The sequence below is a fragment of the Neofelis nebulosa genome, chromosome 3 (genome assembly GCF_028018385.1).
Source record: "Neofelis nebulosa isolate mNeoNeb1 chromosome 3, mNeoNeb1.pri, whole genome shotgun sequence".
NCBI classification, from domain to species: domain Eukaryota; kingdom Metazoa; phylum Chordata; class Mammalia; order Carnivora; family Felidae; genus Neofelis; species Neofelis nebulosa.
In genome coordinates this window covers 6818603-6845751 of record NC_080784.1, presented here as the reverse complement: position 1 = coordinate 6845751, position 27149 = coordinate 6818603, and the positions used below count along the sequence as shown (strand labels likewise).

Here is a 27149-nt window from a genome sequence, read left to right as displayed (position 1 = left end):
GCTATGAACATCAGGGTGCATGTGCCCCTTTGAATCGGCATCACTGTATCCTCTGGATAAATACCTAGTAGTTCAATTACTGGGTTTTAGTTAGGCACTTCCTTACTGTTTTCCAGAGTGGACCAGTTTGCATTCCCACCAACAGGGCAGAAGGGTCCCCCTTTCTCCACAACCTTGCCAACAACTGCTGTTGCCTGAGTTGCTAATTTTGACCTTTTGGACAAGTATGAGGTGGTATCTCATTGTAGTTTTGACTGTATTTCCCTGATGAGTGATGTTGAGCATCTTTTCGTGTGTCTGTTAGCCATCTGGATGTCTTCTCTGGAAAAGTGGCTATTCTTTCATGTCTTTTGCCCGGTTCTTCAATGGACTATTTGTTTTTTGGGTGTTGAGTTTGGTAAGTTCTTTATAGATTTTGAACACTAACCCTTTATTCAATATGTCACTTGCAGGTATCTTCTCCTGTTCACTGCCTTTTAGTTTTGTTGATTGTTTCCTTTGCTGTACAGAAGCTCTTCATCTTGATGAGGTCCCAATAGTTCATTTTTGTTTTTATTTCCCTTGCTTCCTGAGACATGTCTAGTAAGAAACTTCTGTGGCTGAGGTCAAAGAGGTTGTTGCCTATTTTCTCCTCTAGGACTTTGATGGTTTCTGGTCTCACATTAGGTCTTTTAACCATTTTGAATTTATTTTTGTCTATGGTGTAACAAAGTGGTCCTGTTTCATTCTTCTGCATGTTGTTGTCCAGTCTTCACAGCACCATTTACTGAAGAGACTTTTTTCCATTGGATACTTTCCTGCTTTGTCGAAGATTAGTTGGCTATACACGTTTGTGGGTCCATTTTTGGGTTCTCTATTCTGTTCCATTGATCTTTGTGTCTGGTTTTGTGCCAGTATCATACTGTCTTGATGATTACAGCTTTGTAATACAGCTTAGAATTGTGATGCCTCCAGCTTTGCTTTTTCAACATTACTTTGGCTATTCAGGGTCTTTCTGGTTCTATACTAATTTTAGGATTGTTTGTCTAGTTCTGTGAAGAATGGTGTTGATATTTTGATAGGGATTGCATTGAATGTACAGTATAGACATTTTAACAATATGTGTTCTTCCAATCCATAAGCATAGAGTATTTTTCCATTCTGTGTCTTCTTCAATTTCTTTCCTAAGCTTTCTATAGTTTTCAGCAAACAGATCTTTTACCTCTTTAAGTTTATTCCAAGGTATCTTAAGGTTTTTGGTGCAGTTGTAACTGGGATCAATTCCTTGATTTCTCTTTCTGCTGCTTCATTATTGGTGTATAGAAATGCAACCGATTTCTGTACACTTATTTTATATCCTGCAGCTTTGCTGAATTCATTTAACAGCTACAGCAGTTTTTTGGTGCAGTCTTTTAGGTTTTCCATGTACAGCATCATGTCATGTGAGAAGAGTGAAAGTTTGACTTCTTTGCCAATTTGTATGCCTTTTATTTCTTTTTGTTGTCTGATTGCTGAGGTTAAGACTTCCAGTACTATGTTGAACAACAGTGGTGAGAGTGAACACCACTGCTGTGTTCCTGACCTTTGGCAGAAAGCTCTGTTTTTTCCCAGTGAGGATATTAGCTGTAGGCCTTCATATATGGCTTTTATGATGTTAAGATATGTTCCTTCTATCCCCACTTTCTTGAGGGTTTTTATCAAGAAAGGATGCTATATTTTCTCAAAAGCTTTTTCTCCACCCATTGACAAGATCATATGGTTCTTATCCTTTCTTCTATTAATGTGATGTATCACATTAATTTGTGAATACTGAACCAGCCCTGCAGCCCACGAATAAATCCCATTTGATCGTGGTAAATAATTATTTTAATGTACTGTTGAATTGAATTAGCTAGTACAGTATCTCGTTGACAATTTTTGCATCCAGGTTTATCAGAGATATTGGCCTGTAATTCTTTTTAGTGGGGTCTTTGTCTGGTTTTAGAATCAAGGTAATGCTGGCTTCATAGAATGAGTTTGGAAGCCTTCCTTCCATTTCAATTTTTTTGGAACAGCTTGAGAAGGATAGATATTAACTCTGCTTTAAATGTCTGGTAGAATTCCCCCTGGGAAGCTCATCTGGCCAAGGACTCTTGTTTGTTGGGACATTTTTGATAACTCCTTGCTGGTTATAGGCCTGTTCAAATTTTCTGTTTCTTCATATTTCAGTTTTGGTAGTGTATGTGTCCAGAAATCTGCCCACTTCTTCCAGATTGTCCAGCTGGTTGGCACATAACTTTTCATTGTATTGTCTTACAATTGTTTGTATTTCTGTGGTGTTATGATCTCTCCTGTTTTGAGTCACAATTTTATCTACTTGGGTCCTCTCTCTTTTTGATAAGTCTGGTGGCTAGAAGTTTATCAATACTGTTTATTCTTTTAAAAAACCAGATTTGTTTCATTGATCTGTTCTGTTTTTTTGTTTCTATATTGTTTATCTCTGCTCTAGTCTTTATTATTTCCCTTCTGCTGGCTTTCAGCTTTATTTGCTGCTCCTTTTCTAGCTCCTTTAAGTGTAAGGTTAGGTTGTGTATTTGGGACTTTTCTTGCAATATACTTCCCTTTTAGGACTGCCTTTGCTGCATACCAAAGGGTTTGGACAATCATGTTTTCATTTTCATTTCCTTCCACATATATTTTTATTTCTTCTTTAATTTCCTGGTTAGCCCATTCATTCTTTAGTAAGATGTTCTTTAACCTCTATGTATCTGAGGGCTTTCCAAATGTTTTCTTGTAGCTGATTTCAAATCTCACAGTAGCATTGTGATCTGAAAATGTACATAGTATGATCTCAATCTTTTTGTATCTGGTGAGGGCTGATTTCTGACCCAGTATGTGATCTATTCTGGAGAATGTTCCATGTGTACTCGAGAAGATTATGTGTGTTCTGCTGCTTTAGGATGAAATGTTCTGAATATATCTGCTAAGTCCATCTGATCCAGTATGTGATTCAAAGCCATTGTTTTCTTGTTGATTTTCTGCTCTGATAATCTGTCCATTGCTGTAAGTGGGGTATTAATAATAGTCTCCTACTATTATGGTATTATTATCAATGAGTTTATGTTTGTGATTGATTTTTATATTTGGGTGCTTCTATCTGGGGGCATAAGTATTCGCAATTGTTAGATCTTCTTGATGGATAACCCCCTTAATTATGATATAATGCCTTTCTTCATCTTGTTAGTCTTTTTCTTTAATGAATTAACAATACTTTAAATTTTAATTATACAAACATTTGTATTATTTTTAGTAAAATCATTTTTAATTTTTTTTTTAATTCAAGTTAGTTAACATACAGTGTAGTCTTGGCTCCAGAAACAATCCAGTGATTCATCTCTTATATACGACATGAAATGCTCATCCCAGAAAGTGCCGCCTTTAATACCCATCACCCATTTAATCCATCACCCCACCCATCTCCCCTCCAGGAGCCCTCAGATGGTTCTCTGTATTTAAGAGTCTCTTATGGTTTGCCTCCCTTTCTGTTTTTATCTTATTTTTCCTTCCCTTCCCCTATGGTCCATTTGTTGTGTTTCTCCATCTTTGTTTTAAAATCTAGTCTGTCCGATATAAGTATGGCTACTCCAATTTTCTTTGGCCCTCCATCAGCATGACAGAAGGTTCTCCATCCTCTCACTTTCAATCTGCAAGTATACTTAGGTCTCAAATGAGTCGCTTGTAGACAGCAATAGATGGGTCTTGTTTTTTTATCCATTCTGCTACCCTATGTTTAAGTTAACTTTAAAGGGGCTTGATAAAGGGTGCCTGGATGGCTCAGTCATTTGAGTGTCCAACTCTTGATTTTGGCTTAGGTCATGATCCCAGGGCTGTAGGATTAAGCCCAGTATCAGGCTCCTGAATGAGCATGAAGCCTGTTTGAGATTTCTCTCTTCCTCTCCCCTTCCCCCACTCACACATGCACACTCTAAACATAAACATAATAACATAAAATAACATAAAATAACATAAAATAACATAAAATAACATAAAATAACATAAAATAACATAAAATAACATAAAATAACATAAAATAAAATAAAATAACATAACATAACATAACATAAAATAAAATAAAATAAAATAAATAGGGACTTGCTTAAGTTGTCCTTGGGTAATAATAATTTTGGAGTTTCCATGATCTCCTTAAGAAGCCCTCAGGAGGGGCAAAAACAAGAGAGAGGGGATAAAGCAAAGAGGGAATTAGGGAACAGACCACTAATGAAAGCAAGATGGCAGGACTCTTAGGAGAAGAAATTGTGAGAATTCCCTTTTCAGGATTAGCTGAGAGGCCTCTTTTTAGTACAAGGACACCTGTCAGTTTACATTTCTACCCAAGCATATCCATTAACCTCAGGTTTTCAGGAAAGGTCTGTTTTTCTGTACCTTCCCCCTCCCCATGTTCCTATACAAACTAACAGGTAGCTCACATCACTTCCTCCAAGAAATTTTCTCTGATATCTCTAGGCTAATATAATAAAACCTCCTTTGTTCATTAGCTGATAGGACAAATACTTATTGAGCACCTACTATGAGCCAGAATGTGTCAGATACTTAGTGGAAATACAACCTTAGAACAAGACAAACATGGTGGCTGTACTTACAGAGTTTACATCATAATGGAAAGACCAAAATGCATGATTAGGTAGGTAGGCAGGTAGCTCAAACAGAAAAATGGGTCACATTCCTGGCTATTTACCCAAAAAACACAAAAACACTAATTCAAAGGGACATCCCTATATTTATAGTAGCATTATTTATAATAGTCAAACTCTGGAAGCAGCCCAAGTGTCCCTCAGTAGATGAATGGATAAAGAAGATGTGGTACATATACGATGGAATATTGTTCAGCCAAGAAAAGAATACGGGGCGCTTGAGTGGCTCAGTCAGTTAAGCAACTGACTTCAACTCAGGTCATGATCTCACAGTTTTGAGTTTGAGCCTGCATCAGGCTCTCTGCTGTCAGCACAGAGCCTACCTCAGATCTTCTGCACCCCATTTCTCTGTCCCTTCCCCCACTGGTTCTATCTCAGAATAATTAAATACACTTTTATTTATTTATTTATGTGCAACAACATGGATGGCACTAGAGGGTAGAATGCTAAACAAAATAAGTCAGTCAGAAAAAGACAAATACCATATGATTTCACTCATATCTGGAATTTAAGAAACAAAACAAACAAGCAAAGGGAAAAAGAGAGAGAAAGGAAAGAGAGAAACAAACCAAGAAATAGAGTTGTAACTGTAGAAAACAAACCGATGGTTACCAGAAGGGAGGTGGGTGAAGGGATGAGGGAAATAGGTGATGGGGATTAAAGAGTATCCTTATCATGATGGAAAAATAAATTAATTAAATTTAAAAAACAGACAAATGAACAAAATACGTTTTAATGGCACAGATAGGAATTAAGGAGTTGAGACAGAGGACTTTTGTCTTGTGGGCCATATAATCTCGGTATTACAACTCAGTTCCACAGGTGTAGTGCAAAAGCAGCCATTCATAATACACAGACAAGTGTGCATGTTGTGTTCCAAGACACTGAGATTTGGATTTTGTGTCATTTTCATGTGTCAGAAAATACTCTTCTATTTTCTCTCCAACCTCGTAAAACTGCAAAAACTAACGTTAGTTAAAGGGCCATAGCAAACAAACAAGGTGGTGAACTGATTCAGCCCACACACCATAGTGCACTGATCCCTGCTTGGAATCACTTAATTCTAAGCCACTTTACCTCAGCAAGAAGGATAAAACTGATTTATGTGTTAGAAGTGTTGCATTTGCAAATGTACAAGAGGTGAAACCAAAGAAGACGAGTAGCAGGCTTCTGCAGTAATGAGGCAAGATGATGGTTGTGTGGACTAAGGGGGAACAGTAAAGATAAAGATCCACGAGGTCTATTTTGAGATACACTCAACAGGACATTTTAATGGACTGTGTAAGATGAGGGAGCTGCTTCATTGTGAGCCTTCCTCCACAATCTCCCATAAAAAAACATTTTTTTTCAAATGCAAGGAAAGCATTGACCTACTATTCATCAAAATTTCAAGTAACTTGTAAGTAGAAAAACAACCCAAGTTCCAATATAGCTGCAAGCCGGTGGATGCAGAAAGCAGGGGAAGGGCTTACAATTCCATAAACAGTGTGGAGAGGCCTGGAGCATTCAGATAAAATACAGGTAAAATACCTGTGAAACTGTGAATTTCAATAACTGTGAAAAAGAGAAAGTTGGCACTAACTGCTGAAATACAGAACAGGAGTAGTTCACAGCACCCATTACAGCAGAGGCCCAGAACTGACAGGCTCTGAAAAGTCTTCATTCTGGGGAGAATCAACTGTATTGAGAAGGAGTGGTAACCCTGGAACAAACAGCAGTGAAGGAACAAAGAGGAATATATTCAAGGATCCCACAGAAACAAAAGGCAAACCCTTCCCCCCCTCACCATCAACATCATCCATAAAAGGAACTATGCAGACAGCAGAACTGATGTAAGATGGTGCTCAGAAACTAGAAGCCCTGCCTATAAAATTACTGGGAATAGAACAAAGCAGAGCACATCTGGAATAAAACTGTTTGGAAAAGAAAAAGCAAATCAAACCATTTCAGTGAATGAAAATTCACCTGCTATCAAAATAAAAACATAAAAAACATTAAAAAAAAATTTTTAAAAAAAAAAAAAAGGGGGCGCCTGGGTGGCGCAGTCGGTTAAGCGTCCGACTTCAGCCAGGTCACGATCTCGCGGTCCGTGAGTTCGAGCCCCGCGTCGGGCTCTGGGCTGATGGCTCGGAGCCTGGAGCCTGTTTCCGATTCTGTGTCTCCCTCTCTCTCTGCCCCTCCCCCGTTCATGCTCTGTCTCTGTCTGTCCCAAAAATAAATAAAAAAACATTAAAAAAAATTTTTAAAAAAACAAAATAAAAACAAAGCTGAGGAAAGTAACACAACTCTCACATCTGAATCAAATACTGTCAAACAAGTATTTGAGAAAATGCATTCACCTACCCATCCATCCACACGTGTGAGGTATTTCTTGAACCATAAATATAAAAATTAAGACAATAACAAAACGGGAAGACACTGAACAAACGAGGATTAAACTTAGGAAAGAAAAAGAAGACAAAATCATGTCAGAAATGAAGACTTAATTATAACATGCCAAAGAAGAAAAAGATCCAAATGAAAATTTAATAAAGAATACTGAATAAAAACAAAAATCGGGGGAAGAATAAAAATAACATCCAGGAAGAAGTAAAAAGGCTCAGAGTCAAATGGTTGAAATTAAAGGCAGGTGAAAAAGGCCCAACATACATAGAATCGAAACCCTTGAAGAGAAAAGCAACACAATAAAACAGTAGTAATTAAAACTATAAAACAGTAAGTTTTTCCAGAAATAAGCCCTGAATCTCTTGAAAGGGCCAACCTAGAATTAGAATCAACAACTGGATCAATTCAAAACCCACTAAAGAAAACGACTAGATTTTAAAGAAAAAAACAAACAAAACAAAACAAAACAAAAAACCCCTGGGTCCCCTTGAAGAAAGATCAAATAATTTATAAGGGGACAAGAATTAGACTAGCTTCAGATGCTTAAACAAAAACAAAAACAAAAACAAAAACAAAACTAGGTTCCACTTGTTTTTAGTCCTAAAAACCAAATCTCCTGCATATGCACTATTAAGTCATACATACATTGTGAAAATTTTAAAAAGGCTTTAGAAATAAACAAAAAGGCGTATTTTCAAAGGAAGCAAACAACCTGCAGCTTTCCCACATTTTCTGGGTCTCTACCCTGAGGTAAGGCAGTGGCAGTCTCTGCAGGTGTGGGAGTGATGGACAGGAGAACTTGCTGTCTTTCTGGCCAAAGGAACCAGGGGAAGAAGCCCTGGCAAGGAGGGCCACCAGAGAATAAGGCAAGGATCCAGGAAACAAGCCAGGGAAGAGGAACCTTAAGTTCGGAGCAGAAAAGGCCATTTCCCTGACTGATCCCTTGATCTACATGTGCGTAAGGCAAACTGACATCAGCCTGTGGCCAAGGCTTGATGAACTGAGTGAATCTAAGCAAATGTCCAACACACGTCTTAGAATGACATTCTGAATTTTAGAGCTAAACAAGTTAACTGTGTGCTAAAACAAAATCAACAATCTTCAGAGCAGTATAAAAGAATGCAGAGCCTACATAACATTAACAGTGTCCAAAAATAAAACCCTAAGTTAAAAGGTCACATTAAGAGCCAGGAAAATGTGACACGTTCCCAGGAAAAAAAAAAAACAGTCTATAGATGCCAACCCTGAAATGCTGAAATTATCAGACAAGGTGATTAAAGGATCTACCGTCACCATACTTTGCAAGGGAATAGAAAATACATATGTAAGGAAAGACAAGAAAAGCAAAGATAGAAATCTCAGCTGAAAAACAGACATAAGAACCAGGTGGAAATGTCAGAACTGAAAAATACATGAAGTAAATGTACTAAATAAATAGGCTTAATGACAAAATGGAGTTGATGGAGAAAAGAGTCAATGAACATGAAGGAGGGTCAATGTGAAGAAAAAAAATGACTGAAAAATAACAAAACACCAGGGCATCAGGGTCAAGTGGGGAAATTGCAAAGACTGTATTACACAGCAGGGATTTGCAAACTAAGGCCCCCAAGTCAACGTGGATCATCACCTGGTTTTAGAATAAACATAGCCACCCCTTGTTTGCTCATTCTCTATGGCTCCTTTCACTACAAGAATTCAGTAGCTGAATAAAGACCACATGGCCCACAAAGCCTACAATAAAGGCACACCTCATGTTACTTACTTCGCTTTAATATGCTCTGCAAATACTGCATCCTTTCCAAACTGGAAGGTGTGTGGCATCCCCACAGACAGCAAGTCTATCAGCGCTATTTTTCCAACAGTATTTGTTCACTTCATGTCTCATTTTGGTAATACTCCCAATATTTCAAAATCTTTCAATACAATATTTTTACAGTGATCTGTGATCAGTGATCTTTGATATCACTACTGTAATTGTTTTGGAGTGCCACAAACCACACCCATCACGTAAGACAGTGAACTTGATAAATGTGTATGTTCTGACTGTTCCACCAACCAAGCAGTGTGGCCATCTCCCTCTCCTCGGGCCTCCCTGTTCCCTGAGACACAACAGTATTGAAATTGAGCCAATTACAATATAAACCCCACAATGACCCCTAAATGGTCAAGTGAAGGGAAGAGTCACACATCTCTCACTTTAAATCAAAAGCTAGAAATGATTAAGCTTAGTGAGGAAGGTATGTCAAAAGCCAGAACAGACCAAAAACTACACCAAGCAGTTAGCCAAGTTGTGAATGCAAAGGAAAATTCTTGAAGGAAATTCAAAGGGCCAGGACAGTGAACATACAAATGATAAGAAAAGCCAACAGCCTTATTGCCGACATGGAGAAAGTCTGAGTGGTCTGGATAAAAGATCAAACCAGCCACAACATGCCCTTAAGCCAAAGCCTAATCCAGAACAAAGCCCTAACTCTCAGTAATGCTACGAAGGTTGAGAGAGGGGAGGCAGCTGCAGAAGAAAAGTTCAAGGCCAGCAGAGGTTTGTCGGTGAGGATTAAGGAGAGAAGCCGTCTCTGTAGCATAAAAGCTCAAGGCGAAGCAGCAAGTGCTGACGCAGAAGCTGCGGCAGGTTCTCCAGAAGATCCAGCGGAGATCATTCGTGACGGTGGCTACACCGAACAACAGATTTTCAGAGTCGGTGAAACAGCCTTCTGTTAGAACAAGATGCTACAGAGCTTTCCCCGCCAGAGAGAAGTCAATGCCTGGCTTCAGGGCTTCAAAGGAAGACTGGCGCTCCTGTCAGGGGCTAACGCAGCTGGTGCCTTAAGTGCAAGCCGATGCCCACGTACCCTTCTGAAAACCCGCGGGCCCTTCGGAACTGGGCTACATCTACTCCGCCTGCGCTCGACCTGCCTGTGCTCTGCCTGGTCACCCAAGAGCTCTGATGGAGGCGCACGGTGAGACGGATGCGGTTTTCACGCCCGTTAACACAGCATCCATTCCGCAGCCCGTGGGTCAAGGCATCATTTCACCTTTCACATCTTACTATCGAAGAAATGCATTTCACAAGGCTATAGATGCCACAGATGGTGATTCCTCTCATGGATCTGGGCAAAGTAACCTGAAGACCTTCCAGATCGGACTCACCACTCTAGATGCCATTAAGAACATCCATGACTCAGGGGAAGAGGCCAAAATATCAGCATAAATAGGAGTCTGGAACAAGTGGACTCCAACCTTCATGGGTGACTTTGAGGAATTCAAGACTTCATGGGGAAGTAGAGGCAAGACGTGGTGGAAGGAGCCAGAGAATGAGAGTCAGACGTAGAACCGAAGATGGGACTGAATCACTGTGCTCTCATGACCAAATGTGAACAAATGAGGAGTTGCTTCACGTGGATGAAGAAAGAAAGGGGTTTCCTGAGATGGAATCTAGTCCTGGTGAAAATGATGTGAAGATTGTTGAAATGACAACAAAGGATTTAGAACACGATATAAACTGAGTTGAGAAAGCAGCAGCAGGCTTTGTGAGGATGGGCTCCAAAGCTGAAAGAAGTTCTACTGTGGGCAAAAAGCTATCAAACTGCCTCATGTGCTACGGAGAAACTGTCTGTGAAAGGAAGGACCGATCAACATGGCAAACTTCAACGTTGTCTTATTTTAAGAAACTGCCACCCTGATCAGCCAGCAAGCCAAGCCATCAACACTGAGGCAAGCAAGACCCTGGACCAGCAAAAAGATTTTGACTGGAGGAAACCTCAGATGAAGATTAACATTTTCTTAGCAATAAACTATTTTTTAAAATTAACGAATGTACTTTTTTTAAACATAACATTATTGCACAGTTAAAAGACTACAGTACAGTGTAAACCTAAGTTTCATATGCACTGGGAAACCAAACACTTCATCTGACTCACTTTATTCGATATTTGCTTTATTGCAGAGGTCTTGAGCCAAAACCAAAATATATCCAAGGTAAGCCTGTATTTACTGTCATTTTAAAGAAAAACTTTACCAGTCCCTGATATACAGTTAGAGTAACCAAGAAAAGAGGAGGAAATGGGACAGAAAAGATATTTGAAGAAATAATGGCCAAAAACTAATCCTGTTTTTAGAAACCAATACATAACCTTACATATTCAAAAAGTTCAATGAAATATACACAGAATCTACTAAAATCTAAGAATCTACTCACCATACCTAAACACTTACATTCACCTTCTGAAAACCAAAGACCATGAGAAAAAGTGGAAAGACATCAGAGAAAAAAAGACACACTACTTACAATGGAGAAATGATTTGAATGACTACAGGGTTCTCAAAGAACACCAGAGGACAGAAGACTACAGGAAAAACCTTTAAGTAATTCGGGGTGGGAGAGAAACTGTCAAATTGGAACTGCATATCCATGGAAAATACGATTCACAAGTAATGATGGAATTAAGGACATTTTCAGAGAAAGAAAACTAAGAAAATTTGAAGAGACATGCTAACCTGAAAGAACTTAAGGGGGAAAGTATCAATTTAACAGTAACGCTTGGAGATTTCAATATCCCATTCAACAATGGACAGATCTACGGGCACCTGGGTGGCTCAGTTGGTTCAGTGTCTTGAGTCTTGATTTCAGCTCAGGTTATAATCTCACGGTCATGGGGTTGAGCCCTCTGTCAGGTTCTGCACCTGCCTTTACTCAACCTATTTGCCACAGCTGATCATTATCCCCTCCTTGACAGCTTTCTAGAATCCCATCCTCACTCATTTTCCTCCTCAACACCCCAACACTAGAGTGATCAACCTTGGAACCTCTTCTCTTCCCTATCTACACTTCCTGAGAGATCACAGCCAGATTTATGGCTTTAAATAACATCTGTATACAGAAGACTCCCACATTTTAATCTCCAACCTCCCCCAGGAGCTCCACACTCATATATCCAACTGCCTACCTGACATCTCCACAGGGGTGTCTAATAAACACCCCAAATTCAGCATATCCAAATAGAACTCATGACCTGCCCCTCAAAACCTGGTGCTTCTGAGGCCTTCCCAGTCTCAGTAAACAGCAAACCGTATTTCTGGTTCTTCGGGCCAAACACCTCACAGTCACCCTTGATTCTTCCCCTGCTCTACAAACGCATCCAAATCCTCAGATCTAGTGTGGCACTACCTTCAAAAATATATCCTGAATCTGACCATTCTTCGTGACCATGTCACTGCCACCATGGTCCTGGTGACATCTCTAGGCTGGATGCTCAGGAGCCTCCAACCACTCTCCTGCTGCTGTCCCACACACTTCTCTCCTCACACCCCACAAGGCCCCATGTCATCTGATGCCCCACTGCCCTCTGGCCTCAGTCTCCACTTCTCACCTTAACTGCACCTGTCACGGGCTCAACTACATTCCCCACAAAATTCATATGAAGCCTTAACCCCAAGTACATCAGAATGTGACTGTACAGTTGCCTCTTGAACTACATGGGGGTTAGGGGCACCAACCCCTCACTGTGCAATCAAAAATCCATGTGTAACTTTTGACTCCCCCAAAACTTAACTACTAATAACCTCCTGTTGAACAGAAGCCTTACTGATAACAAGCGATTAACACTTATTTTGTAGTGTTATACGTATTATATACTGTATTCTTAAAATAATACCTAATTTCTTAATTTTCATCAGTATTTTGAGGCTGCAGTTTATCTGTGAGTTTTTTCAAATTGTTGCAAATCTCCGAAAAATGTTGATTTTATTGAAAAAACAATTCATGTAGAGGTGGACCTGCACAGTTCAAATACTTTTTTCCCCAAGTGTCAAGTATAGTTGGAGATACTGCCTTTAAAGAGACAATTAAGGTTAAATGAGATCACTAGGGTGGGCCCTAATCCAATACAACTGGTATCCTTAGAATAAGAGGAGATTAGGACCCACGGACAGACGCGCGCACACACCAGGAGAAGACACAGACAGAGAGAAGACAGCCATCAGCAAACCAAGGAAAGCGGCCTCAGGAGGAAGCAGTCCCGCCAACACTTTCACCTCGGCTTCTAACCCCCAGGACAGTGAGAAATGAACATCGGTTGTGTAGGCCTTGTGTGCGGTACTTCAGTCTGGCAGCCCTGGCCGCACCACCTTCACGCCCTTGTCTCCTCGGTACACCAGGTGTGCGTGTCCCAGGACCTGCGCAGTCACCTTCCCCGTAGGCAGGGCTGTGGATTCTACTACATCCATTTTCAGCTGCTAAAATGGAGGCTTGAGGGTATTAAATGACTTGCCCAACTAAGGCAAGAGAAAAGACCAAATCAAATTTTATCTGGTTCTGTGATGTATGTGAACTATCTCCACATCTGACCTATACTCAATACAGAGAAAAAATACAGAGAAAAAATAAACTACTCACTTTTCGACCCAGAGTACCGAGACAAGCTTCACCCCTCTCTTCTGCGCTTTGTCCCAAGTGCTCTGGTATCCATCTTTGAACACCACGTGAGTTACTTGTTTGTTAAAAGTTTTTGAAACCTGTAGACAAAAGGCAGAAAACAAAATGTAAATTACCACTTATGAACAATTGGATTAGTAAAGTTGATCAAAAAGGACACTTTATTCAATATTTGTCAAAAGGAAAACATCTAAACTGCCCACCCCAGCAATTCCATTTCTCAGAATCTGTCACACAAAACTACTCTAACAAATGCACCAAGCCACTTAAAAAACCTATCTGCTCAAGTTAGGATGGTGTGTTATGCGTGTGTTTACCTCTACTCCCTCTCAAAAAACCTCTGACGTGAAGAGTTAGAGTTGGCAACGCATTTTCAGTAGAGAGCATGGGAGCCGAGTCAGATAATTAAGGACATTTAAGATAAGCTTTCTACACCAAAGACATAAACAAAATGAAATTCACAGGAAACAGACAATAAAGAGAATACTTATGAAATTAAAACACTTATTTAACATATTTGGAAGAAAATAACATTCATTTAAATCTTCAGAAGATATTGTGCTCATGAAAAATTATCTCTAAGATGGGGAAAATATTTTTTTAAAAGGATCAGAAAACTAAAGAGCTCTTGGAAATTAACAATATCATGCCATAAGTAAAAAAAAAAAAAAAAAAAAAAAAATGCCTACAGAAATGCTGGACAATAATATACTTGAGAAACTCTTCCCTGAAGGACAACAAAAAGACAAGGAGATGGATGCAATAGAAGTAATAACATCAGCTCAGACCAGGAGAATGAGGAGCTAAATAAGAATAGTTGAAGAAATACAAGAATAGAGAAAATGGGAAAGAAATCAGTAAAGAAATAATCCAAGAAAAACTTCTCAAATGAAAGGGCATGGATTCTAGATCAAAAGGATCCCTAAGGGCCCAGCATGAGAATGAAAGCAGTGCCACACTGAGCATATTATCATGACATTTTAGTAGAGCCGGAGTAAAGAAAGATTTAATATTCTTTAAAGGTGAAGGTGGGGATAAATCACACTCAACAGTGAGACACGACAATGGCATCAAGCTTCCCAAAAGCAATCTGGAAGTCAGAAAACAATGGAAAAGTGCCTTCAAGGAAAAATAATATACACCTAGCATTTCACAATCAGCTAAAATATCAATCAAAGGTAAAGAAAGGTATAATAAAGGCACGTTCAAACTCATAGGGTCAAAAAATTTTCCTCTTCTATGTAATCTTTCCAGAAATAGAAGTCATCCAATACATAATTCTTTCAACAGTTAATTTTATCAAGATAATATATGCACACTGTTGGGAAATATAAAGGTAAATATCAAAAGAAATATAAAACTGATCTGAAAAAGGCTGCCTTAAAAAAACAGAATGAGAAGTGTAGACCAAAGGATTGTTGGTTTCTCTTTGTTTTTACTATGAACTTCACGGCACTGCACAATTGCCCTTTTAAGCAACATCTATGTATTGTTTTGATAAAATACACAAACATATCTCTTTGTCTACCTACCTACCAGAAGGCCACGGAGAGCTGTTGAGGCAGTGAGGGATTATTACTGAGCCAAGATTCTAGGTACAGACGGACACAATCAGAAGAGTTTAGCATTCTGGGTTATTCTTTTCCTAGGGCTTTGTCAAATTTAGCAAACACTGCATAGCACTTCTAAATGCCTCTGAGGACAAGGGGAACAAAAATTGGACTGCCGGCCTCAGAATGGAAAAAGGGAATCTGGCAAAGCCCTCACATCTTGGATGGAGACCACAAAGGGCTGATAGAGAAGCAAGGATGAACCACACCTACAGGGACCCACACAGGTCTACAGTCCAGTTTTAAATAATCTCCAATCCTGCAACTGGATTAAGATAATCCTGGATTATGAGCACTAAAAGCATCATGACTGAAGCCAACGTGAATCTATTTTGAAAAAAGAAAATACAATTCTAGGTCTCAAACTAATGCTGAACAATTTTAAATATATACAATACTCAACTAAAAAACAAAAGCAAAACAAAAAAATGTCCAACAACAAAATATCAAGCTTATCTAGAGATGAAGTGAGAACATAAACCACTAGATAAAACAGAAAAGCAGACCTAGATGCTGCAACTTACCCAACAAAGCCTTGTGGAACACAGGGAAAGCCCAGCTTCAGGAGAAATGGAGAAGTACAATGCTGTGGAGAGTTTAGCTAAGCTACTCCAGGGTACTGCTGTCGTGGCATCCATTTTGTTTGGCCAAGCAGCCTGCAGGGGTCTTAAACCAGCACTAACCCCTCCTGCAAGCACACACCCTAGATAGCAGCCCCCAGTCACAAGCAAATGTCAGTTCCCCAGGGGAACCTTGTGACCAACCATCTCCTTCACCTCCAAGGTCCTTCCCCTTGTGTACCCCTTAAATAAGATCCCATGAAGCTACCAAAACCTTACTTTTTGATGTGAATTGACTAATCCATTCCCAGCCTAGGAAGCCCAAAGCATCCATCCTTGAGCCCTGCCTTCTCTCTGGCTGCACCCTGCCCTGCCCTCCCCATGTGGCCCCTCCAGGTATGTCATGTACCTCCTCCAGGACCTGTTAACAATAAACTGTTTCAGTTTCTCTATGGCTTGTTGTTGAACTGTGTTCACCACTCAGCACCTTGAGTTCCAGTTAACAAATGTTAATTTAACAATGTCATAAAAAAATGCATATATAAAAAGAAGGGTGAATATCAATGCACCCATCTGAAAAAGCTGGACAAAGAGCAACTAATTAAAACCAAAGACTGAGTTAGGTGATTATAAAAATAAGGCCAGAATTAATACAAATGAAAAGGAGGATCAAGAACACCAAAAGTTGGTTCTTTGGAGAAACTAATAAAGTCAGTAAAACCCAGATAAATGTTATAAGGAAAATAAGAGAGAAGGCACAAATAACCACTATCAGTATGAAGAAGGTATCATCACTATAGATCATGAAGACATTAAAAGATTCAAACAGAGGGGCGCCTGGGTGGCGCAGTCGGTTAAGCATCCGACTTCAGCCAGGTCACGATCTCGCGGTCCGTGAGTTCGAGCCCCGCGTCAGGCTCTGGGCTGATGGCTCGGAGCCTGGAGCCTGTTTCCGATTCTGTGTCTCCCTCTCTCTCTGCCCCTCCCCCGTTCATGCTCTGTCTCTCTCTGTCCCAAAAATAAATAAAAAATGTTGAAAAAAAAAAAAATTAAAATAAATAAATAAATAAATAAATAAAAATAAAAGATTCAAACAGAATATTATGAATAGCTTTGATCCAATAAATTTGAAAAATTTAGATAAAATGGATACATTTCTAAGAAAAAAAACCAGCCTTCTAAAATCACTTATAAGAATAGAAAAAATGCATAATCCTGTTTTCAAACAAATTAAAAACTGTAACAGAAAGTTTTTTAAAAATCTACAAAGAAAACTCCAGGACTAGTTGGCTTCATCAGCAAATTATATCAAAAATTTTAAAAATAAATAATATCAAACCATACCAACTTAGAATAAAAGAGTCACAATTCTGCAACTTGTTTTATAAAACCAGCACACTAATACTAAACCACAGGAACAGAAAATGACTAGCCAGTATCACTCCCTGAATATTTGCAAAAAAGAAAAAGAAAGAAAACTGTACCAACAATTATAAAGAAAGGGTAATACAACCCCACCCCTTGAGTTTATTCCATGACTACGCAGTTGGTTAACATTGAAATAAATGGTTATTCACTACGCTAACAAAGTAAAAATCTTAAGATCATCTCACTACGTGCAGAAGACATATTTGATGAAATCAAAAAGTGGATTCATGAAGTAAACTCTTAGCAAATTAGGACCTGATGTTAAAAAAAACTGCATTAGGCATACAATATGTCTTATATATGTAATCTAAAAAACAAAACAGACTCATAGATACAGAGAACTGGTGGGTACCAGAGGATAGAGGGGTGAGGAAATGGGCAAAATATGTGAAGGTATAAACTTTCAGTTACAAAATAAGTCATGGAGATGAAAAGTACACCATAGGGAATACAGTCAATAGTACTGTAATAACTTTGGTGCCAGATGGTAGCTGGATTTACCCTGGTGACCATTTCATAATATATATTAAGTGTGGAATTCTATGTTATAAACCTGAAGCTAATATAATATGTAGGTCAACTACACTCCAATTAAAAAAAAAATTGCATTAGGTGGGGCTACAGGAGAAGATGGTGGCCTCCACAGGAGTTAAAGTTCCTCCTCGTAATTTTCGCTTGTTGGAAGAACTTGAAGAAGGACAAAAAGGAGTAGGCGATGGTATGGTTAGCTGGGGCCTTGAAGATGATGAAGATATGACACCTCTAAGGTGGGAAGGCATGATTATTGGACCACCATGGACAAAAACAATATATAGCTTGAAAGTAGAATGTGGACCTAAACACCAAGAAGCTCCTCCATCAGTTAGATTTGTAACCAAAATTAATATGAATGGAATTAATAATTCCAGTAGAATAGTGGGTGCACGGAGTATACCAGTGTCAGCAAAATGGCAAAATTCATATAGCATTAAAGTACTTCAAGAGCTAAGACGTCTCATGATGTCCAAAGAAAATGTGAAGCTTCCACAGCCACCAGAAGGACATACAACAATTAATTTTAGTGGATCTCAAACTTGTCTTAAATCAACAACCTTCTACTCATGTTAAATGACAATGCAAAATACCCACACATTAAGTAAAAGAATTCCAGCTGGTAAACATGACCTGGAAATTTGTGAGAATATATTTAATATATGTACACCATTATATTTTCAGCTTACAGGAGGAAAAATGCAGCACCATTTTTTTTCTCTTGTTAAAGGCACTGTCATTTAACCATAAACCTGGAGTACTCAGAATTCAGGTTTACAAGATGAAAGCATGGAGAGTCAGATGCTGTGGAAGCATGTGTGTTTCTGAAAAGTAAAAAAATCTCAAAAAGGAAAAACAGAAATGGCATGCTTTACCCATCTTGCTTAGTGAAAGAGATTCAAGTTGAAATTGTCTAAAGTAGCAGGTACAACGAATCTTGTCACAAATTGTGTTAATTTTTGAAGCGGTGTTGGTGCTGACCACTAGTAGTATCAAAAATATGTTCAAGATTGTTTTGATACCTGTATTTATAATAAAAAAATGTTGTGGGGAAGCCGATGAGTATCTGTTAAAAGCCATTCCTGTGTGTTACATGTAACAGACATGGTAAATATTTGTTTACAATCTTTGTCTGACAAAACATGCATTTAAGAGAAATCAACAAAAAAGGAAACAGGTATATAGATATGTGATTTCAAGATTAAAGTTAGTCTTAAAATGTAAAAAGAAAAAAAACTGCATGAAGTGAAAATTTCAAAGGTTTTCTCTTGAGAAGAGGAACCAGACAGATGCCTGATATATGCACTCTATTCAACACTGGTCCTCACCAGCGCAGTACATCAAGAAATAAAAGGTATGAGGATTAGAAAAATAGAAATAAAATTAGAAAAAAATAGAAATAAAATTCAAAAAATTGAATATTATGTGCACATAATATTCAATTGTGTACTTTTTTTAAATCCTAAAAACCCCTATCTCATAAATGAATTTGCCAAGTCTTCTGGACACAAAGCAGATATGCAAAAATTAACTATTTCTATATACCAGTAACAGAAAAAGGAATTTAGAAGATGCAATTTATTTATTTATTAAAAAAAAAAATTTTTTTAACGTTTATTTATTTTTGAGACAAAGAGAGACAGAGCATGAACTGGGGAAGGTCAGGGAGAAAGGGAGACACAGAATCTGAAACAGGCTCCAGGCTCTGAGCTGTCAGCACAGAGCCCAACACGGGGCTCGAACTCATGGACTGTGAGAACATGACCTGAGCCGAAGTAAGACACTTAACCGACTGAGCCACCCAGGCGCCCCAGAAGATGCCATTTATAATAGCATCAAAACTGCCCAGAGAAAACTATAAAACATTACTTAAAGAAATTAAAGAAACCAAAATCAAAAAAGGCATACAGGTTCGTGGGCTGGAAAATTCAATTTCATGAAAATGTCAGTTCTCTCCATACTGGTCTATTTTTATCAATCCTAATCCCATTCAAAATTTTTTAAAAGCTTTATGCTGTACATTGATAAACTGATTCTTATATATTTGGAAAAGCAAAAGTCAAAGAACAGCCAAGACACCTTGAAGGAAAAAAAAGAAAGACTTCTGAAGTTTCATTATAAAGAACACTTAAGACTAGTTTGTCTCATGACAACAGATACAGCAACATATGGTGATCTGACTGATGACAAAGGTATTACTTCGGAGACCAATTAAAGGAGATTTATCAATGAATGGTGCTAAGATAAAAGAATATTCACATGGAAAAAAATGAAACAACTATTTCATACCATGTATAAAAACCAATTCCAGATGCACCGTAAATCTAGATGTAAAAGGCAAAATGATAAGGCTTTCAGAAAATAACACAAGAGAAATCTTCATAACCTTGGTATAGGCACAGACAGTTGTGTTTTTTTAAACAAGACACACACAACAAAGCTCACCACAAAGAAATAATCTGGGTTACAATTATCGACAAAAGATACCATAGAGAAGATGAAAAGACAAATCACAGAGTTAACTGAAAATCTTGCAATTCATATGGTCAGAAAAGATTCTGGTCAACTGAAAAATAGAGAGAATACTTACAAATCAAGAAGGAAAAACCCAATGGAAATTAAGAGCTGGAGCCCTGGACAGACTCAAAATAAATATACGAAAACATGCAGAAAGATAGAATTTCAAGCCATGATGATATACCACCACACGCGCACCAGATGCGGACAGGAAAGACAAAACCAAGTACAGTTGGCAGTGGGGCTCTCGAACGCTGCTAGAAGTAACAGGTGTCAAGTCGGAACCATCGCTGTCTCCCTCAGATGTGAAAATGGCCTATCACACAGGAAAACTGCTTGTTTTCAGAGGATACATACTGAACCTATTTGGGGGCAAATTTTATCTGGGACTTACTTTCAAACAGTTTAGGAAAAAACACTTTCACACGTAAATATACTGCATAGAAGAAACGATGACACAACAAGTATGTTAAGATGTTAACAATTATTGAGTCAGGGTGCCTGGGTGGCTCAGTCGGTTGAGCGTCCGACTTCAGCTCAGGTCACGATCTCGTGGTCCGTGAGTTCGAGCCCCATGTTGGGCTCTGGGCTGATGGCTCAGAGCCTGGAGCCTGCTTCCGATTCTGTGTCTCCCTCTCTCTCGGCCCTTCCCCTGTTCATGCTCTGTCTCTCTCTGTCTCAAAAATAAATAAACGTTAAAAAAAAAAATTATTGAGTCACTCTGTTCAACTTTTCTATCTGAAAATTTTCTCAATTAAAAGGTGAGAAACAGGGGCGCCTGGCGGGGCTCAGCCAGTTAAGCGTCGGACTCTTGGTCTTGGCTCAGGTTATGATCTCAAGGTCCGCGTCAGACTCTGCACCAACAGCGTGGTGATTCTCTCCCTCTCTCTGCCCTTCCCCTGCTCGCTCTCACTCTCTCAAAAATAAACAAACAACCTTAAAGAAAAAAAAAAAAAAAAGAGAAAAACAAAAAGATCCAAGGAGATCTAAGATCTTAATACTACTCTTTTTTTTATTTAAGTTTATCACTTTTGAGAGAGACAGAGTATGAGCAGGGGAGAGCCAGAGAGAGAGGGGTAGACACAGAATCCAAAGCAGGCTCCAGGCTCCAAGCTGTCAGGACAGAGCGTTACGCGGGGCTCGAACTCACAATCCACAAGATCAAGACCTGGGCTGAAGTCGGACGTTCAACAGTCTGAGCCACCCAGGCACCCCTTAATACTACGATTAAAGGCCATTTTGTCAGCTCCCACACTCCACGGCCTTTTTCGCAGCCAGTGTAATTTGTTTTAGCCCAAGTATGCAGCAGGTATCAAAACAAAGCCTTTGATCTCTCCATCAGGGAAGGGACTAAGACAACAAAATTTAGAAGTACCCTCTCTGCCCATAGGTGAATGCTGCCCTGGGTTTTACACCCTGGATGCCTCTCTTGCCTCAGCCTAAACTCTGGCCCTGCCTTCAACGATCTTCTCACCAAGTTAATGGTTTTAAAGTTCCATCTTTGAGGTTCATCCCTCTTCTGACGTGCAGACTTGTTTTCCAGAATCTCCTGGCATTCTCCTTTCATCCCTGGGTCCAGGGCTCCCATCACGTGTACTCCACACACTAAATAGGCTCCACTCTCAGCACCTTTCATCCTAAACACCTGAGCCATGACACCTGGCCCACAGGGTCTTGCCCCTAAAGTGTTATCTCTAGCCTTAACTATCTCAAATTCCCTATGTGTGGATCCAAACATCCGTCAGATGTTTTCAATAGGCCCAAATTCGCAATCTTTCCCTTAAAAGATTTCTTCCTCCTCCTATATTTCTCACTTCGGCCAACAACATCCTGCATCCAATTAACCAATGGCAGAAGCCCCGTGTCTATCCTAGAGTCTCCTCTCATCACCCACAAAACCAACTGTTCTGTAATCTTACTGTTATAATGTGGTCCTATCATGCAACGTGGCCCACCTGCCACCTACCCACTGTCTTTGTCCTTCTTCCTTCATGTTCTTTTTTTTTTTTTTTAATTTTTTTTTTTAACGTTTATTTATTTTTGAGACAGAGAGAGACAGAGCACGAATGGGGGAGGGTCAGAGAGAGAGGGAGACACAGAATCGGAAGCAGGCTCCAGGCTCTGAGATGTCAGCACAGAGCCCGACGCGGGGCTCGAACTCACGGACCGCGAGATCATGACCTGAGTCGAGGTCGGCCGCTTAACCGACGGAGCCACCCAGGCGCCCCTCTTCCTTCATGTTCTAAGCAGTAACTCCCAAAACAAGAAAATCCAAGTATTTCTATCACGTAAAGAGGACTGCCACGCGCAGCCGGGGGAAAATGACTTTCTCACCTTTGCTCCCATGTCCACAAGTTGGTTTGTAAATGTCTTCGAATAATTTTCTGTTCCGTTTACTGACCAGACTTCAACATAGGCCACTACATCTGAAAACAAACAAGATATTGACACGCAACCGATTTAGGGCTCCTGGGTGGCTGGGGGGTTAAGGATCGGACTTCGCTCGGGTCATGATCTCACAGTTCCTGGGCGTCGAGCTGACAGCTCCCAGCCTGCTTGGGATTCTCTTTCTCTCTATCAAAAATTAACAAATACTAAAAAAAAAAATTTTTTTTAAACCCACGACATGTAATATATTTGAAATTCTAACATTCCTCTCCAAGGATTTCAACAGATTTTCATCTTGTTCTACTTACATCAAAAAGTAAATTTAAAGCTTCTTCTAACAAACACCTACGCCAAACAGCATCAGTGCTACTATGGTTCTTAAAACTTCAAGCCAGGAACAGCTTTATTCATGCGCATGTGGGGCTTACCTTCTTAACCCTGGATGCTCTTCCCAAATTCCTAAACCCTGCTTAACTCCCCAAATTCCCAAACCGTGCTCAACTTTCCTAGTGAAGAGTATGTTCTCCACAAAGGACCATACAACCACCCGACTTTACACTGTGTACAGGGGGGCAGCCCCCCTCATCCACAGAGGGTGGTGACACACGGGACTCAAGGACAGCCCCCACACCCTACAGGGGCAGTGACAGCACCGCACTGGGGGACAGTCGCCTCCATGCCCCACAGGATGATAACCCCCCACTCGCCAAAGGGGCACCCCACAGGGACGGTGACAGTACTGGACTCAGGGATACCCCACAGGGATGATGGCAGTACTGGACTCGGGGACAGTCCCCGCCACACCGCACAGGAATGGTGACAGCCCCCCACTCCCCACAGGGACACCCCACAAGGACACCCCATAGGGATGGTGACGGTACTGGACTCGGGGACAGCCCTCCACTCCCTACAGGGGCACCCCACAGGGGCGGTGACGGTAGTGGACTCGGGGACAGCCCCCCCACTCCCCACAGGGACACCCCACAGGGACGGTGACGGTAGTGGACTCGGGGACACCCCCCCACTCCCCACAGGGACACCCCACAGGGACGGTGACGGTAGTGGACTCGGGGACAGCCCCCCACTCCCCACAGGGACACCCCACAGGGACGGTGACAGCCCCCCACTCTCCACAGGGACGGTGAGAACACCGCACACGGGGGCAGCCTCCCTCCACAGGATGCCGGGCTGACTTCCGGAAAGGCCAAGCTCCCGTCCCCACGAGCCCCGCGAGCTCCGTCCACACGCTCGCCGAGATCCGGGCGCCCGCACTCAAGCCCGCCCGCCGCCTCCGACTCAACTCCCAGAGTGCGGGAATTCCCCTCACCTTTCAAGACCCCGCCGCCTGGCGTCCCGGGAGCCTCCATGAGAGACCCGCAACGCGCGAACCCGCTGCACCGTCCCAGGCCGCGCTAGCCAAGAGCGGGTGGCACTGAGCATGCGCAGGTCTGACGCGCGCCCCTCCCCTCCGGCTCTGAGGAAATGTGCTAATCCGCGTTTTCTAAACAGCCGGGGGAGGAGGAGCGTTGGTAAAGTCCCAGCTCGCGTTAAAGGAGACCGAGGGGCTTTTCCAGCGCCCAGACTCGGATTCGTCCAGCAGCCTAATAACGCTGGTCAGCGTCCCCCTCTGCGAGTCTTTCGGTCCTCTCGGAAATTACGAGGACGGGTGTCCCCCCAAAAACCCCGAATCAAACCCTTCTGTCTCCGTAAGGACACTTGGAAGCTTCCCGGAGCCACATCTGGCGCACCAGGGAGCGGCGGACGCTTAGGAGGCACAGTCCTAGGTCGCAGGCCGGATGGGACTTCCGAGAGATAACTGCTCAGAATCTCCTACAGCGAAGTCTCACCCTCACCCCGCGCGCACCGAGTCCTCGTGTGCCGCCCTGTAGTCGGCGCACGGAGTTCCGGTTCGGAGAGCCAGACCTCTCTACTCCTCGGCGTGCGCGAGAGCTCGTGGGGCCAGGGGCACCTCTAGAGACCCCGGGCCTCGGATCCTGCGGAGGGGGGGGGGGGTGGGAGAACCCCGGGCCTCAGATCCTATCGGGGGGAATCCTGGACCTCAGATCCTGCGGGGGCTTGGAGGGCGAAGGGGAACCGGAACTCAGACTCCAGTAGGGCGATACCTCAGATCTTGAGTGCGGTGGGGGGTGAAGGGGATCGGGGTCTCAGACCCCGCTAGGGGTATCCCGGACCTCAGATCCCGCAGGACTGGACCTCAGGCCCTGGGGGGGTGGGGTGGCTAAAGACCTCGCTGGGGGGTGGGGGAACCCCAGACTTAAAATGCCCACTTGGGAGAGGGGAGAGAGCCGAGTCTCAGGCTCCACTGGGATGACGCTGGGACTCAAATCCCGCGGGGAGGCGGGGCGACAGGGATCCGGGTCTCTGACCCCTCTGGGGTGGGGGGGGAACCCTAGACCTCAGGTGCCTGCCGGAGGTACGCTGGACCTCAGACCCTGCGGGGTCGGGGAGAGCCGAGTCTCAGACCCCGCTGGGGGGACCTCGGACCTCAGATCTTGTGGGAGGCGGGGGAGCCAGGTTTCAGACCCCGCGGGGGGCTATGGGGACCCAGGGTCCCAGATCCTTTGTGGGGCGAGGGGAGCTTGGTCTCACCCGTCTATGGGGTCCCCGCACATCGACCCAGCGAGAGGATGTGGGACCCCGGACCGCAGATCCCGGCTAGGGATGTACCCTAAACCTCTGACTACCGAGGCGGGGTGAGGACTTGGGGAGCCTTGCCGGGCCATCCGACTCGCGTTTTGCCGCCCGCAAATCCCGGAGCGGACTTCTCCGGGCGGGATCGGGCGAACCTGGGAGGGAGCGGGGAAGACCAGCTTTGGTGAACAGCCCTGCAGCAGCGCGGTTGAACCTCCCCGGGATTCAAACCTCCCGCCCTTTGAGCTCCGCCCACTCCCGCAGGGCCCACCCCGGGCACTGTGCGCACGCGTGCTGCTGGGAGCTGCTGGCTTTGGCTGGGCTGCGCGAGGTCCCACGTGTTCCTGGGGAGGACTTTTCGGGCCGGGAGGGGCTTGCTTGGTTAGTGTTTAATGTCCCTGAAACACTAAATCAGTTAAAGGGTCCATGCCGTCTGTATTAAAGGATGAACCACCGAATGTATAAAAACCTTCATTTCCAATGATTTCAGCCCCATCTTTGTTTTATCCTGTAGAACATATCCCATTCCGGAGCTAAGTGGAAAACAATTTTAAAGTTAAAGGGACTTCCTTGTAACCTAATGATTAGAGTCCGGGCTCCATTTGGGGGTCAGACTGGACTTGGACTTTGGAGACTACTATCCACCCACCACTTACTAGCTGTGAGGTACTGATGTGAGTCACTGAAACTTTTCAAGTTTCATTCTCCTGTTAAAACAAACGAACAAAAAAACCCACCTTAATAGTAGAAATAGTAGCTGACATTTTTTGAGCCCTTTATCATGGGCTCTAGAAGTATTATCAAAATTAATCTTACCTAGGAGGTGAAGATTCTTTTTTTTTTTTTTTTTTTTTTTTATTTTTGGGACAGAGAGAGACAGAGCATGAACGGGGGAGGGGCAGAGAGAGGGAGACACAGAATCGGAAACAGGCTCCAGGCTCCGAGCCATCAGCCCAGAGCCTGACGCGGGGCTCGAACTCACGGACCGCGAGATCGTGACCTGGCTGAAGTCGGCCGCTTAACCGACTGCGCCACCCAGGCGCCCCGAAGATTCTTATTCAATTTACAAAGCATATATATAAATGTATTTCCTCCTAGATTCTCACTAAAATTCTGTAATTTTAGAGGTGTTCATTATCGTACCGTGGGGGCAACAGTGGACTGATTCTCCCCCTCCCCACCCCTATTCCTTTACAATTAAAAAAGCTTTGTCTTATTCTACGTTGGATCATTTTATGCTCACAGAAGCTCTGTTAGGAAAAGTAAGCAATATTATCTCATTTACACAAATAAGCAACCAGGTTCAAGGGAAGTTATCTGACCAGTCCAAGGCAACATCGTTCGTAACTAGCGGTGTCAGTTGGAACTGGAAACCACACATGTTTAGGACTTTTCTACTAAATCCAGTGGCAGGGTGTATGTACTTATATGGATTAACATCCTCTCCAGTCTTCCTTTCATCCATCCATCCATTCATCCCCATTTGTTATAGCAGCTGTTAATAGGATCCAACCAGCACACAGGTTCTAAAGAATTACCTTGAGCACACGCATACCTTGAGCCAAAACCCCACTTCCTAGACTCAAATCTCTGATCCATAATCACATCATTATCACAAATGGTTGGCCTAACAAACTGAAGAAATGGTAACACCTTTACTTGGGAGTGTGAGCTCAACTCAGTATTGAAGATAAAGTTATTGTCCTCACCAAGTAAGTGACAGTGAATGCTAAGAAGATTTAGAATCACATAATGGCATGATAAAACAGATAAAAACCAATCACCTTTGCCATACAAAAGGTGATATAAAGGGGCACCTGGGTGGCTCAGTTGGGCTCTTGGTTTTGGCTCAGGTCATGATCTCACATTTTGTGGGTCCAATCCCTGCATGGATGGAGCTCTGTGCTAACTGTGGAACCTGGTCAGGATTCTCTCTCTCCCTGTTTCTTTGTCCCTCCTTTGCTCCTGCTCTCCCTCC

General features: G+C 42.1%; 2 protein-coding genes across 4 annotated transcripts in view; one reads left to right on the top strand and one right to left on the bottom strand.

The window, feature by feature from the left end:
- MCPH1 (microcephalin 1) overlaps positions 1-24200 on the bottom strand; it is a 273841-nt gene extending 249641 nt beyond the window's left edge. Inside the window, exons 1-3 of one of the 3 annotated variants that reach the window (XR_009258870.1) lie at positions 23847-24169; positions 22466-22557; positions 13447-13565 (exon numbers count right to left, since the gene is read on the bottom strand). Coding sequence is in view for 2 of the 3 variants with exons in the window: in XM_058719857.1 (XP_058575840.1) it covers positions 13447-13565; positions 22466-22557; positions 23847-23886 (251 nt within the window). In the remaining variant the exon portion in view is untranslated. Of the gene's footprint in view, positions 1-13446; positions 13566-22465; positions 22558-23846 lie in introns of all 3 variants that reach the window. The other 2 variants (XM_058719857.1, XM_058719856.1) reach the window with 2 other exon arrangements.
- Positions 17714-18190, top strand: LOC131508110 (ubiquitin-conjugating enzyme E2 variant 2-like). The gene has a single exon (XM_058723350.1). It carries the CDS (start codon positions 17714-17716, stop codon positions 18188-18190), a length of 477 nt encoding a protein of 158 aa, XP_058579333.1.
- Positions 24201-27149: the final 2949 nt, after the last annotated feature.